This window comes from Zootoca vivipara, chromosome 1 (genome assembly GCF_963506605.1).
Source record: "Zootoca vivipara chromosome 1, rZooViv1.1, whole genome shotgun sequence".
Classification (NCBI taxonomy): domain Eukaryota; kingdom Metazoa; phylum Chordata; class Lepidosauria; order Squamata; family Lacertidae; genus Zootoca; species Zootoca vivipara.
In genome coordinates this window covers 91515843-91530302 of record NC_083276.1, presented here as the reverse complement: position 1 = coordinate 91530302, position 14460 = coordinate 91515843, and the positions used below count along the sequence as shown (strand labels likewise).

The following is a 14460-nucleotide window of genomic DNA, read 5'->3' as shown; positions in this document are numbered from 1 at the left end:
TCCTGTGTAGTCCTCCAAGTGTGTCCAGGGTGGCCTTGAAGATTGTGACTCCCGTAGTTATCACTGTTTTTGTCTTGGCGGTGTATCTTCATGCGCAGCAAGTGGAATCCACAGCAAGACTTGATTTCCTCTGGAAGCTTCAGGTGTGTGTTTTTGAGTGTCATTTTAAAATGCCATTTATAATCAGCAAACAGTAGCTATTCACGCTGTTAATGCGTTATCGTACTGTGCTCATAAATTATCGAGCTAGAAGTGCTGGCACAAAGGAAACTCCTATGGTAGGAGTTGTGATCTGAGGATCACAAATATTGTGCTCTTAGTTTTGTTTTATATTGTATTGTAAAAAATACTGTCCATGCCTGTGTGTATCCATCCCATGCATATAGTTTGGATGGAGTCACCCTTAGTGTGTGCAAAATCATATTCTGTTGCTAGCATGTATTGATGGGCTACATCTTCGACTTTATACCAGTGGTTTCCAACCTTTTTTTGGCCATGCCCCACCTAAGCAACTCTAAAATCCTGATGCCCCCTCCATGACATATAATTCTTATTGTTCAAAAAGTGAACTGCTATTCACGAGGAGGAAGCCTAAAAGACCAATAACTGTTAATAACTCATTCTCGAATTTTTGTTGTTTAGTTGTTTAGTCGTGTCCGGCTCTTCGTGACCCCATGGACCATAGCACGCCAGGCACTCCTGTCTTCCACTGCCTCCCGCAGTTTGGTCAAACTCATGTTCGTAGCTTCGAGAACACTGTCCAACCATCTCGTCCTCTGTCGTCCCCTTCTCCTAGTGCCCTCCATCTTTCCCAGCATCAGGGTCTTTTCCAGGGAGTCTTCTCTTCTCATGAGGTGGCCAAAGTATTGGAGCCTCAGCTTCATGATCTGTCTTTCTAGTGAGCACTCAGGGCTGATTTCCTTCAGAATGGATAGGTTTGATCTTCTTGCAGTCCATGGGACTCTCAAGAGTCTCCTCCAGCACCATAATTCAAAAGCATCAATTCTTCGGCGATCAGCCTTCTTTATGGTCCAGCTCTCACTTCCATACATCACTACTAGGAAAACCATAGCTTTAACTCTACGGACCTTTGTAGGCAAGGTGATGTCTCTGCTTTTTTGTCATTGCTTTTCTCCCAAGAAGCAGGCGTCTTTTAATTCCGTGACTGCTGTCACCATCTGCAGTGATCATGGAACCTAAGAAAGTAAAATCTCTCACTGCCTCCATTTCTTATCCTTCTATTTATTATTATTATTATTTATTATTATTATTATTTATTATTATTATTATTATTTATTATTATTATTATTTTATTTATTTCTCTGGGCAGCTTCCAAGAAATACCAAAATACATTAAAATATCACAGATTAAAAAGTTCCCTAAACAGGGCTGCCTTTAGGTGTTTTCTAAATGTCAGATAGTTGTTTATCTCCTTGACCTCCGATGGGAGGGCGTTCCACAGGGTGGGCGCCACTACCGAGAAGGCCCTCTGCCTGGTTCCCTGTAGCTTTGCTTCTCGCAGTGAGGGAACCGCCAGAAGCCCTTGGAGCTGGATCTCAGTGTCCGGGCTGAACAATGGGGGTGGAGACGCTCCTTCAGGTATATAGGACCGAGGCTGTTTAGGGCTTTAAAGGTCAGCACCAACACTTTGAATTGTGCTCGGAAACGTACTGGGAGCCAATGTAGGTCTCTTTATTTGCTAGGAGGTGATGGGACCAGTGGCCATGATCTTAGTTTTTTTGATGTTGAGCTTCAGACCATATTTTGCGCTCTCCTCTTTCACCCTCATTAAAAGGTTCTTTAATTATTCTCGAATTACCCCCTCCCCCTTAAAAATCAAATTGCCCCCCTGTGGGGCATGTGCCCCATGTTGGGAACCACAGCCTTATACAATAGATTCACAACTTATGCAAGAGTTATTTTCCAGGGATAGCACACAAAGCCAAAATCACATAGTCAAAACAACCCTTTAAGAACCATTAAAGTCTATCCAGGCACCTCTGCCCTGTCTTCAAAAGCTGCACACACACTCTCAAGGCCACTACACCATCCACCAGGATTAATGCAATGATGGGTGAAATTGCTGACATTTCCCCCCTGCTCTCCCACCCCCTTAGGGTATCCCTCCTCGCCCCCTTTTTCCCAGTCAAGTGCATAGAGCTGCGACCGCGCAAGCTAAATACACATAAGCTGTGAGTCCACTGTATATGCTTCCAGTCCATTTGCCACATAAATGAACCTGAGTTGCGGGCTGCATCTTTTTCTCTCTTCTTCTCTCTCCCTTTTCAGGCTACTGAAGAAAAGGAGGAAATGGAGGAATTGCAGGCCTACAACAGACGCCTTCTCCATAACATCTTGCCAAAGGATGTGGCGGCCCACTTCCTTGCACAGGAACGGAGGAATGATGAGCTGTATTACCAGTCGTGCGAGTGTGTGGCTGTCATGTTTGCTTCCATCAGCAACTTCTCAGAATTCTATGTAGAGTTAGAGGCCAACAATGAAGGAGTGGAATGCTTGAGGCTTCTCAATGAAATCATTGCTGACTTTGATGAGGTGAGCAAGTTTTTTTGTTTTTTTTTTAAGAGTTAAACCTGAGTGTGGTCTAGTTCATGCTTAACTGATTCCTGCATTGCAGAGGGCAGAGGGTTGGACCAGATGGCCTTGGAGTCCCTTTCAATTCTACAATGCTGTGAATCTATGACTGACCCTTTTGTATTGTCCCGATGCACGCAACATCAGTAATCTCTGACACTTTTGCTAGATTTCTTTCATATGCCAGAGGTATCAATAGAAATACATTACTACACCTTACACTATATAGAATTACTATATACTGAAAGGTGCTGCTGAGCCCAGACAATGCAATATACTCCTAAATAAACTATCCACCCATGGCTATGGGTAGGACACAGAACGCTACCTGGCTTGCAAGTCTTCCTCAGCTCATAGAACTAGTTTCCTAGTTCTTTGTATCCTGGCCTGTTGACTTCATTTCCTGTTGATTTCATTTCCTGGTCAACAGCCGTTTTAATCACTTCATGCTCTGCTCCCATGGATCTGTATAAGTGCAGCAGTGGAAACAATAATTTTTTTCCAGGTCAGCTGAAATGGTCTCATGCTTGTGCAGAGGCTCCTAGGAAAGTTCTACCTCCTCTATGATTACCAGTTACAGCAAGCGTTTATTTGCACTGGCCACTGTTGCTTTTATAACTCAGGAAGGCTAGTGGGTACCATGGAACAGAATACCTAGGGAAGAGTTTACCCATCGCATATGATTAAAAGTGCAAATGGTCCTAACTCAATCACCTTGCACATGACAGCAAGTACTGACACACTCGTGCCAGGACCTGATGTAGATCCAAACTGAAGGGGCATTGCGTCTCGTGACCTGATATCCTAGTGCAAAATCTTACTTTTCTTTCCTCATCAATTTGAAGAAGCAAAAATAGGGTTTAGGACATCACCCTGTCTATGTGCAGGATCAAAACAGTTCATGAACTTTCGCTTCATATGGGAAGCACATTAGAACATGTGTTATGCAAGCTACAGTGTGCATGATCATATCTGGGTCTTGTACAGATCAGGCAAACAGTGTATATTGATTTACACATGTCCTTTTCAATAACTTTGTTCCTTTGTTGCCTCTGCAGATAATAAGCGAGGACCAGTTCCGACAGCTGGAAAAGATCAAAACTATAGGCAGCACATATATGGCTGCTTCAGGCCTCAATGATTCCACCTATGACAAAGTGGGCAAGTCACACATCAAGGCCCTGGCTGACTTCGCAATGAGGTTAATGGATCAAATGAAATACATCAATGAGCATTCGTTCAACAACTTCCAGATGAAAATAGGTAAATTTGTTATGGTGTTATGCTTCTGGAGTTTTTCCTCTGTGGTTAAAAGTGCAAATGCCACGTGTTAATTGGTGCTGTCTCTACTGAATTAAATTAGCACTTAATGGAGTATTCTTGATCTGCAGCGTTGGTTGTGTTTCCTGCAGAAATTTGACCCCATTACATAACATTCCCAACTGGAGATTAGTGGCCAATTGCACACGGGAAGATCTAAAGCCAAACAAAATTAGTTTTCTGCCCACATTAGTGCTTTAGAAAGGACATTGCTGTTACAACTGTTTTGTCATGTAGAACACTGGAAAACTGTCTTTCATATTTGAATCTGAAATGGATAAATGCACACACACTGTTTAGGGAAGTTTTAAATCTGTGATATTTTAATGTATTTTAGTATTGTTGGAAGCTGCCCAGAGTGGTGGGGGAAACCCAGCCAGATGGGCGGGGTATAAATAAATAATAATAATAATAACACTTGAAGTGGAGGCGGAGCAAGAGCTCTTTCAACCTGATCCTGTAAAGCTAATCTGCATGCATACAGGTGCTTGACACCATTTTCCTTCATTCTTACTGGATTCCTAGAGCCATCACCATTGTTTGGGAAGAACTGAGTCAAGCACCCGTACTTCCTTCCACTCAGTCAAAACCGACAAGGCCAGCCATCTTGCATTCAGGCCCCTTTTTTTGAGGCTGGCCACTGTGAGAACAGTATGCTGGGCTACATGGGCCTTTGGGCCTGATCCAGCAAGTCTCTTCTTATATGCTATATTTTTATATGTTTGACTGGGAATGCCTCAGGTTCAGTCGGTTGATTCACAAGGATGTCTAGATTGAGGCTTCTTTCTCCATGTATGCTCCACTATAGACCAACAAAGTTTAGAATGTAATGTGTAAATTGAGAATGTCTGCCAAAGAAGCAGATTTTATAACATTTTTAATAGATCATTTATTCTGAGTGTTGAGCATGAGTGCTCTTGGTGCACTGTTATTCATGTTCATAATTCTGGATATCAAGATACAATATACTGATATCGAGTAAAAAATAAGCTCCAGTGAGTTTTCTGAGAAGCAGTTAGATAGTATAGGACAGGAGTTCCCAAACTGTGGTCCCCAAGCTTCATTCAGGTAGTCTGAGCTGTGCCTGTGAAGAACACTTGCCGTATGAATTCTGTGGAATTCAAATTGTAATACAATAAAATTATATATAGAGATATAGTGATAGATAGATAGAAGCAATAAAAATGCAATAAAAATCATACAGCATCTAGCGTAGTGCTTTGCAATTGCTACAACAGGCAGAGAACTAATCAGTGTAGGATATTTATATGCAGGTATCACAAGTTTCAAAGACCACAAATCTTTGATATCATAGATTTCAAAGACCAGGGAAGGTAGCACTGGATGAATTTACCTCACTCTCAACTGGTAACGTTTCAAGTCTTAGGAGTGGTACACACATTACAGCCACCATGTGGAGTCTGCTTTAAACCTTTGTTCATTTATAATAATAAAACCCAAAATACTTTATTACGGCCATAGGACCATATTTAGATACCAACACAGAATAATATACATCATACAGCAAAAAAAAAAGGACAATTATAATAATACCTGATCATAGAATCATGGCACATTTTGTCATATAGCCCTCAAAAGGTTGGCCATTCAAAAATGAGCTCTGGTCAATTTATGCCTGGGGAGGAATCAGATAGTTGCAGTCCTCCTGCAGGTGTGATAACTTATAAGATGTACTTTAAACCCTCATGTCTAATTCCATACTATTTCTTTGCTAGGGCTCAATATTGGCCCAGTAGTAGCTGGGGTCATAGGCGCACGTAAGCCCCAGTATGATATTTGGGGGAATACTGTGAATGTAGCCAGCCGAATGGACAGCACAGGAGTGCCCGACAGGATTCAGGTGAGTCTTATTGGCACCTCTCCTCCTCCCTAAAACTGTTTTTCTCTTATGCGTATTTAAATAAACCACTAGTAGAAGTGAGAAGTAATCTATATGTACATTTTATGTATTCTACTTGGGGGTAGATATTTACCACCCCAAGTAAAAACTTTTAACCAAGCATAAAAAATGTGGCAGCTGACACATGAAGTCACTTCAGATCCATGTAATTTGTCCTTCTTTCTTACTTTACATATTTCATGCTTTATCCAGCTTAGTGTTTCATCTCTGTGCTGGGGGTAGGGGGTGAAATATGAAGGAATCTATGTTGAGAATCCCTGCATCTGTTTCTTCCTTTGTAAAAAAGCACAAGTATTTTCATGTTGTTCTTGCTGAGCAATAACCATAAGATGGGTTAATTCATCTTGCTCTGATCCAGAGATACATACCTATCTAATACTGTGTGAACACTTAGCCACCTAGTACGTTATTCACACAGTTATTGTCCACACTGCTTATTATCTCTTTGAGAGAGATGGCCTGATTTCAAGCTGACAGGGATCATGCTCACAGGGTGGAAAGAGAATGGGAAACTTGATCCAGTCTCTCGTCCTCTACAACAGATTGGCATTGTCAAAGCTGAAAAACAAGATACCGAGAGAAACCAAAATTGATAGATTCACCTATTCCTTCTCCTTACTCGCATGTCTCTGACTTGCCATTGTCCTTTTAGGAGCCTAAGGGGACGTGTGAACACTATGAGTCTTTCTCTGAAATGATCTGAAACTCACTTTTAATGTCATCAGCCATTTTTCTTATGGGTGCAATCATAGTAATTTTTAGTGAAATGACAGTGCTTCTTCCATCAGCGCTGCTTGAGAATACCAGGCTTGCCTTGAATTGTGTCAATTGCAATTTATTCAACTCTTTTCTGATCCATTCTTTTTAAAACTCCACAGGTGACCACAGACATGTACCAAGTTTTAACAGTCAACAACTATCAACTAGAATGCCGAGGGGTTGTTAAGGTCAAAGGTAAAGGAGAAATGACCACCTACTTCCTAAACGAAGGCCCCCCACTGGCAAGTTAACAGCAGTGGGCAAGAATGACTCAAGAATGGCTCAGTTTGATTTAAATACGAGTTGGCAAAAAAAACATATCGGCTGCTGCTTAGCAGCGAATCTAATACCAAGGCACAGTTGAGTATTTCATATGCTGCCTTCCTAGCAGGAGTGTGTGCAAGAAGTGGGGGAGGGGGGGACACAGTTTGGGCTATGTGGCACACCATTCGGAAGTTACCTAGCACTGCTGTGGATTTTTTCTAGGTTGAGTGTAAATGAATTGACCAAAGATTTTTTGCTGAATGGAATTCGAAATGAAGACATGGATTTGAGATCTTCAATGAGGCTGCTACACAGGACTTAAGATATTTAAGTATTTATTTGAAGCAACGCAAGGTTTTTTCCTTGGTTGAAGGAAATTTTGATTCATTGCAACAAAAGGACAAAAAGGAACAGCATTACTCTGGAAAGGCTGTGCAGTCCCAGAGTGTTTCTGGTCTATGCTGTTAACTCCTTGAAGTGTGCCACTGTTCTCTTATTAGCTGTTTGAGCGGACTTTTGAAATTAAAAACGCCACCCACTATTGCTCTACAAAAAGGGCCTTTTTTAAAGACATCAGCAGTAATGGTTTTTTAATGGAAAAGATGCCTTGTTATGTACTCTTGCCATCCCTACCCTTACACAGATAGGAAGTTCCTTCTTTTTACCAGAACTGATATACTGAAAGTGAAAGGAGAGAAATAGTTCTTAAGGTGAGGGGGAAATGGTGCTTCAAGCATATTTATTAAATGAGGAGGCCTTCTCACTTCTGTTCAGCATTTATTGGTTTACACATGAAAGACTTCACTCATGGAGAAACACAGGGAGATTTCTCCAAAATGTGTAGGGTTGCTAAGGTTTTGAGCTGCAGTTTTTTGTATTTTTTAATATGGAAGATTATGAGATCTAAGAAATACACCAAAATTCTATATTTTGAACATTCTGTGTATTAAACAGTTGCCCCAATGGAGCAACAGTGATCCATGTGTAGCTCTGTTGTAGTGAGGTTCACAAAACAGCTGTTTGAAGGGGACTCATAGCCAGAACTGAGCACCCAGCAAAGCCTCTGTCAGCTGTTAGGCAGGACAAGAGCAGGGGCATCTTGACACAATCCTGAATCCCTTATCAGGCAATCAGCACTTGACAAAGAAGCTGATAGTCACTGTTAGGAACAAGGGAACGGGCACCCAGGCTGAGTTCAAGCACTCTCTTTCCCTTCTGTTTTCCTGTCTGAAAGTTGATCAGGGCTATGGGATGTTTCTGCCCTGCAGCTCTGATTGTCTCCATGAGTCCAGCAATGGGTGTGAAGTCTTCTGCTGAGCTCATAGTTCTTTGGATCGGACGCCAGGCACATTGGGAGGTGTACATAAGCTATAGAATTGTGTGATATTCTTTTCATTATCTCAGAGTTGCAGACTTGGCAGTTTTCAAATAAATATTGTACAGTCCAGCAAACAAGCTGAAGTAATAATAATAATGCAGGGGCTCAAGTTTGATTTTTTTAAAGAGGAAATAAAGTGAGGAAAACCTACAGTTAGACAGAGATGAAATAGGAAGAACAAGAACAGCTGTGCTCATTCCTAACATCAGAGGGAGCTGAATGCAATAGGTAAATTATGTATTCAAAATTCTGAAAGTGACCAAGGGTATTATGCCTGAAGCCACTTCGAGTGTGCCTCTGGACAGTAGAATAAGAGGAACAACAATCAAATCAAGAATTTCTTTTCGAAAGAATGCTTACAGTTTATGTAACAACTGTCTGTACAAGTAAGTGCCGCTGAATATTACCCAGAAATTTTACTCTTCTGGATTGATATTGTGGGAGCTGAATTCCATTTCATATATTATGAATTTCAGTTTGAAGACTTTGGCAAGTCCCCCCCCCCCAATAATAAAACATATGTATTGATTGATTCTCTAAAGATATTGATGTGGCCTATCCTGCTGAACAATACTTATTTTTTTAAAAAGAGGGGGACTGCTACTAAATGTATAAGTGAGTTAAATACATTTTCAACTTTTAAAATCAAGGTTCCCTTCATATTTTATTAAAAAGTATAAAAGGATAAAAACCTATATTTTTATATTTCAGTAGGGGAAAACTTTTGATACTGAATTTGGCAATTTCAAAAATGACTCAAACCTTTTGACACATACTTTTTCCACTCTTCTCAGGGCAGAATTTCCATTACCTAATGATTACCCAGCACTGGCAATTGGAGAGGGGGCGGGGGTTAGTGTCACCTTTGACCAAAAAATAAGGTAAAATCCATGGTCTCAGTGATATGTGTAATATTGCTATTAAACTGTTTCAGACTAGAGTGTCAGTAGCATCCCACTTTCCTTTCATCCCCTCCCTTTCTACTAGGGCACACCCTTGGATAGTATAGTTGCCCGATTCCTAGAAAACTGCCAAGTCTGTCCTTGTACTATATTTTTGAACCTTTTCAAGAAATGCCATTTGATTTGCAAAGGTCTTTATTTACACAGTACTGCAGCTTGTTCTTCATCACCTTCCACCCTTCATTCTTACTGTCATTTACCACTTCCAAATTTTAATTAATAGCACAATATAGGATCATTTTGTTTTAGGTTTGCCTCCTGCTTTGAAATGTGCATTCTTAACATTTGAGCAGACCACCTTGCGCAGTTGTGTTGTCAATTCAGTTTTCAGTTACCTGTATCTCTGACTGTGATTGATGACTGTGTCAGGATCATTTCAAGGGGTATGCAGTCTTTTTTCTGGCTCTTGCAAAAGGTGATACAGTTATGATTTCCCATGGAAATTGCAATCTGTTTAAGTAATTTAACAATTATATTAAAACACTGTTTCACTTGTGAATGTTTCTATTTTATTCATTAGTCTGGTTTATTTTTTTAAAAGCTACAAAATTAAGTAGGAATGTAATTTAATGTTTTGTGGTGGGAGTGACAATAGAATTTTGTGCATCACAATAACGTACCAGATATGCTTCATCAGTTCAGTAAGGCGGCTCCAGACTTGTGTAATTTGTCCCCACAAATAGTCCTGCTCACGTATGAATTTCTAGGTCATATTTTGTGCCTGCTGCATCACAGAAAGAAGAGACTGGACTTTGTACAATGGTCTCTCTCCACTTCTGTGACTGGATGAAAAATGGTAAAATATTCAGATGAATACAGCAAAGGTGGCTATTAATCTCAGCCCTTGGGTTCTAAATTAAGGAGCTGATTTGGATATTTCATTTTTATGTCAAATTCAACAAAACTGTATTTTTGGGAGAACTTTGGAGGCTGGAAGCAGTAGGCTGTGGTCTAGTCCTACTCAACTAATTGAACTAGTAGCTTTGTGTGTGTGTGTGCACAAGAGCATAGCCATCTGCATTTAAATACAGGTCTGGGTAATTCAGTACAGATGAGCAACGTGGTGCAGAATTGGATTTACACAGACGTGCCAGATTCAATCTATGTTACCTGTGCATGTAAAGGAGCCTTCACCCACATATGGATCTCCTTCCCTGGAATGGTAAGTCTCTTCTGTTTGAAATTATGGTGCTTGGCTGTATATTGTTAGGACAAAATATTCTGAAATCAACTGGTTATATTTCTTTACATGTTTTCTTCTGTTTTAAAATAATAACACAGGTGCCCAATATCTCTGAAGGTAGTCTCTAGATATTGGGAGGGAAGGTTGCTGGCTCAACAATAAGGGAGAAACTCATCCTAAACTCATATTTAAGTCATCAGTGGGGTCCCTGCCTGCTGCTTTTCCTTGTGCTAGACCCTGTTAAGGTGAGTGGGGAAAGCAGATGGGCAAATTGCCCTTAGTTGTTAATTTTGCAAGCACAGTGGTGATCTCCAGCACAGATGAGGAACATTTCAGATGTTCCAAGCTAGCTAAGAGTATGGTCCTGAGCACGATTTGCACTTAGAAATGATGGGAGCCATTACATAAGACAACATTAGGTGGATTGCTAGATATAGATCTTTTCAGTTAGGGTAATTACTGTAAATCATTTGGTATTGCATAACTCTCAGCATCTTTCCTAGTCCCCCCACCACCACCCCCCAAAAATTAGGCCACAATCCAGCACAGTCACTTAATGGAACTTATGATAGATAACACTGTGTTCTTTGATGGTTTTTTTTGTTTACCCTTAAACCAATTCTGGTAGCTTTTCACCCTTTGATTGTGTGCCTGCAATATGCATCTGTAAGCATACTTTAAGTCAGTGCTTCTAGTCACATGTGTGAAATCCAAGATGAAGGCTTACTTCTTTCTGGAGAAGTCAAAGCCTCAGCAAAGTTGCATGCCCTGAACATCTTCATGCTCAGCCATTGGCTATGACTCTTTACAGACATGAAAGTATTTAGGGCAGGCTCCAAAAAAGAAGTTATATCGCCTATAGTGCTAGCTGTATACCCACCACCCCACTACCCTACAGTATATATCATTAATGTCCCATTCTTGAAGTGTTGGCTGTGATAAACACCTTCATAAAAAATACCCATTAAGACCCCCATGTATGTTGCAGTGACCTCGCTTCAGAAGTCTTGACCATCTTATAGCTGCTTCTGCATTTATTTATACAGCACTTTTATTCTACAATGCACTTTACATTTTCATTGAAATGATCAGTATTCCCATTTTGCAGCTAGGAAACTGATGCCCAAAGTCATCATATGCAGCATCCCATGGCAAACAGAGTAAGTTTTTTCCTCATTTGGCAGGAGTTCCTTTACTTATATTTTAAATTATCATGAAGGTAAAGAAAACATAACATACAAGAACAGCAACAAGACTGGGGCAACTGGAAGACCCAGTTTAGGACTCTTTGTATGCCTATCATGATAAATGAATAATTTTTGTGTATCATTATTAATGTTTGGGTCTACAACAAATATACTTGGACTACTTCACACATTACTTGCATGTGGTTTCAAAATAATGCCTGACCTCCAGATCTAGGGCCTGATCTGCCTCTACCTCCCCCCCCCCATAAGCTTCACCCATTTTGGCAGTAGTGGCAGAAAGAAAGAAATAGACCTAGCACTACAGTGGGTAGAACTCTCCACTCTGATGTGGATGCAAATCTCCCCAGCAATCATTTGATAAGCAGGGAGAGGGTGATTAACCCTTCCTCTGCTGATCTATGTAGATGAGGGAGCTCCTATGTGTGCACGCAATGGTTTTGGGTGGCCATTTCCCAGAGGTTATCAAGGGTGAAAATTGCAGCTGGGACAAAAACAGTCACTTCTGGGGTACAGCATCTAATTCAAGGGAAGGGTTGTTCCAAGTAGTGCGGGAGTATACTGATTGGGTAGTCTCTGCCCACTCAGCATTGTCCTACAAAATAATGCTTTAGAAGTTATTGTAGTGCGTTGAGCAGCTTAGGATTTATAATTAAGACTAGACGATTTTCTTGCCTACTGGAAAAAAAAAACCTACCACTTTTGTGTAGGTGACATCTTACAATTAAAGACTAGGAGGATCATAAAACATTAGAGGAAACGTCTGCAGCTACCTTCATTGCGAAGGCATTTTGTTCTCACAGCTGCTGCTTAACATACAGGATGCAATGCAATCCAGCAACACTTAAGCAGATTTACTTTTCTCATTAGGGTGAGATTAGTAGGGTTGTATCCAGTGATAATCCTCAAAATGAGGGAATGGAATAGGGTTTTTTCCCCCCAATCTCCCTCCCTGCAGCTCACCCAAAAATCTGCTCCAGAGGGTTAGAGGAGGGTGGAAATTAGTAACCATCACCCTTCCTCATTGGTCTGCTGATGGCAGGCTCTTTTGGTCCACTGTAGGCTTCTGTCAGGTTGCTCACCTCTTCTACAATAGATCTGTTGTCCACAATCAGTATGTTACTTTCCTTTGTTCCCAGGACAGTTTTTCTTAGACAATTAAATTGAAATTAGTAGAAGTTAGGCTCTTTCCTAGATGAGGCTAGTCAACTTCTTTTCATCCTTCAAGCATTAGAGAAAAGGATGGAAGATGACATGGGATTGCTATTGGGGCTGGGGGAGAGAAGTCACTTTCCTCATTTCTTTCAAAGCAAATTACACAGAAAAAGTTGGGGAGGGGTAGAAACAAAGCAATTCAGAATTAGCACTGCACTAGATGGTAGGCCTTTGGGGCCCAGGAACTAATCCCCATGAACAGATGGTTCTGGGTTAGATTTTAATTAAGGAAAAGGCAGACACACACCATTAAACTTATGTGCATCCAATAATCTCGCATTTAGAAATTCATTCATTTTGAACAGTTCGTTAATATGCAACACCATCCTTTTATTTCAGCCTTTTCTACTATCTCACAAAGGCAAACCTGGTATGAGACTGAAGGAATCACTTGATATGCAGAACAAGCTCCTTGCCATTTTCATACTTCTGGATGTGGAATTTTCATGCTGCCCCTCCAAACTTCTCAATTTGCCCTTGAAGTACATTCTCCTGCACAGGGTTTTCATTTGTCCCACAACAGGGTCCCGAACCATTTCCAGTTCTTCTTTGAAGAAGAATTTCTCTGTCATTAATGCCCTAGACTATGGGAACCGTCTGTCTTGCAGAAAAGTGTTTCATTCCTGAGAGGAATACTGCTTGGATCAAGTTTGCCTTGAGACTTGCTGTAGGACAACCATCACACATTGTAATCGGGGGCCTTCCCTTGTGGCTGTCTCAATCGGATCTGTAACGTTGAAAAAGCGCTCACAGTCACATGGAAAAAGATCTGCCAGAGGTTGCGTAGTTCATAGAGATACATGTTGCATAAGCAGATTAAGCCAAAACTTAGGAAGGACTTGATGTTCCGCCAGCCTGTGCAATACACAAACAGATAGCACTGCAAAGGGAAGAAAAGTCACAAGGATGTAAGTAACCTGTTGAATTTTCTCATATTTCTATAGCAAGCAGCACGCAGCTAATGTGGCAAGAGACTTTTTTCATACCTTTCCATTCAACAAAGGTAAGCAGGGGAGTGCAAATGTTACTTCCACAGTGTGAGCTCCCTTGACAAAAGCTATGGCTTTCAATTTAAATCTACCAATGGATGTGGCATTTTAATGTCTTATCAAATTTCTCCAAATACCGTTGCCCAAAATTTATGCACTCCCTACCATAGGTGGAGGTACGATCCAATTTCTGAACATCTGCCCCAGCCACCTGCATCTTACAGGTGCAGTTGAAGTCTACACAAGAGTCTTCTATGAGTCATATGAATCTGGTATAACCCTTTAAAATACCACAGCAGCTGAAAGTAAGCTGTCTGTTACCAGCTATTTTGATTAAATATTACCTGAAGCAACAAATATCGCCACTAAGAAGATACAATATGCTCTCTCAGGAAGGTTAGCATAATAAGCTTACCTGTTTATTGCATGACCATAAAATCAATAATGAAAATACAGAAATTTTCAGCAGGCCTGTGCAGAGGGTGTGGGTGGCCAGGTACACTGATCCTCAGGGGACTTAGCCAGGGGCGTCCACCAGGGAGCAGGTGCTTTTTTGTTTGAGTTTATAACTTAATTATAACAATACTCTCACCCTGGGCCTCAGACAAGCTCTGCATGCTTAGAAATCTTAACCAAAAAAATGCAGGCAACAATCTGTCATTCTGTCCCAT

General features: G+C 40.9%; 2 protein-coding genes across 12 annotated transcripts in view; one reads left to right on the top strand and one right to left on the bottom strand.

The window, feature by feature from the left end:
• ADCY5 (adenylate cyclase 5) overlaps positions 1-13552 on the top strand; it is a 191707-nt gene extending 178155 nt beyond the window's left edge. For 6 of the 9 annotated variants that reach the window (XM_035128999.2, XM_035128989.2, XM_035129009.2 and 3 more), the window contains 5 exons: positions 11-143; positions 2291-2554; positions 3652-3856; positions 5650-5774; positions 6713-13552. In XM_035128999.2, coding sequence (XP_034984890.1) covers positions 11-143; positions 2291-2554; positions 3652-3856; positions 5650-5774; positions 6713-6844 — 859 coding nt within the window. In that variant the 3' untranslated portion in view covers positions 6845-13552. The remainder of the gene's footprint in view (positions 1-10; positions 144-2290; positions 2555-3651; positions 3857-5649; positions 5775-6712) is intronic. The other 3 variants (XR_004693427.2, XR_009557784.1, XR_009557786.1) reach the window with 3 other exon arrangements.
• SEC22A (SEC22 homolog A, vesicle trafficking protein) overlaps positions 2778-14460 on the bottom strand; it is a 33950-nt gene continuing 22267 nt past the window's right edge. For all 3 annotated transcript variants that reach the window (XM_060276313.1, XM_035129076.2, XM_060276355.1), the window contains exon 7: positions 2778-13680. In XM_060276313.1, coding sequence (XP_060132296.1) covers positions 13480-13680 — 201 coding nt within the window. In that variant the 3' untranslated portion in view covers positions 2778-13479. The remainder of the gene's footprint in view (positions 13681-14460) is intronic.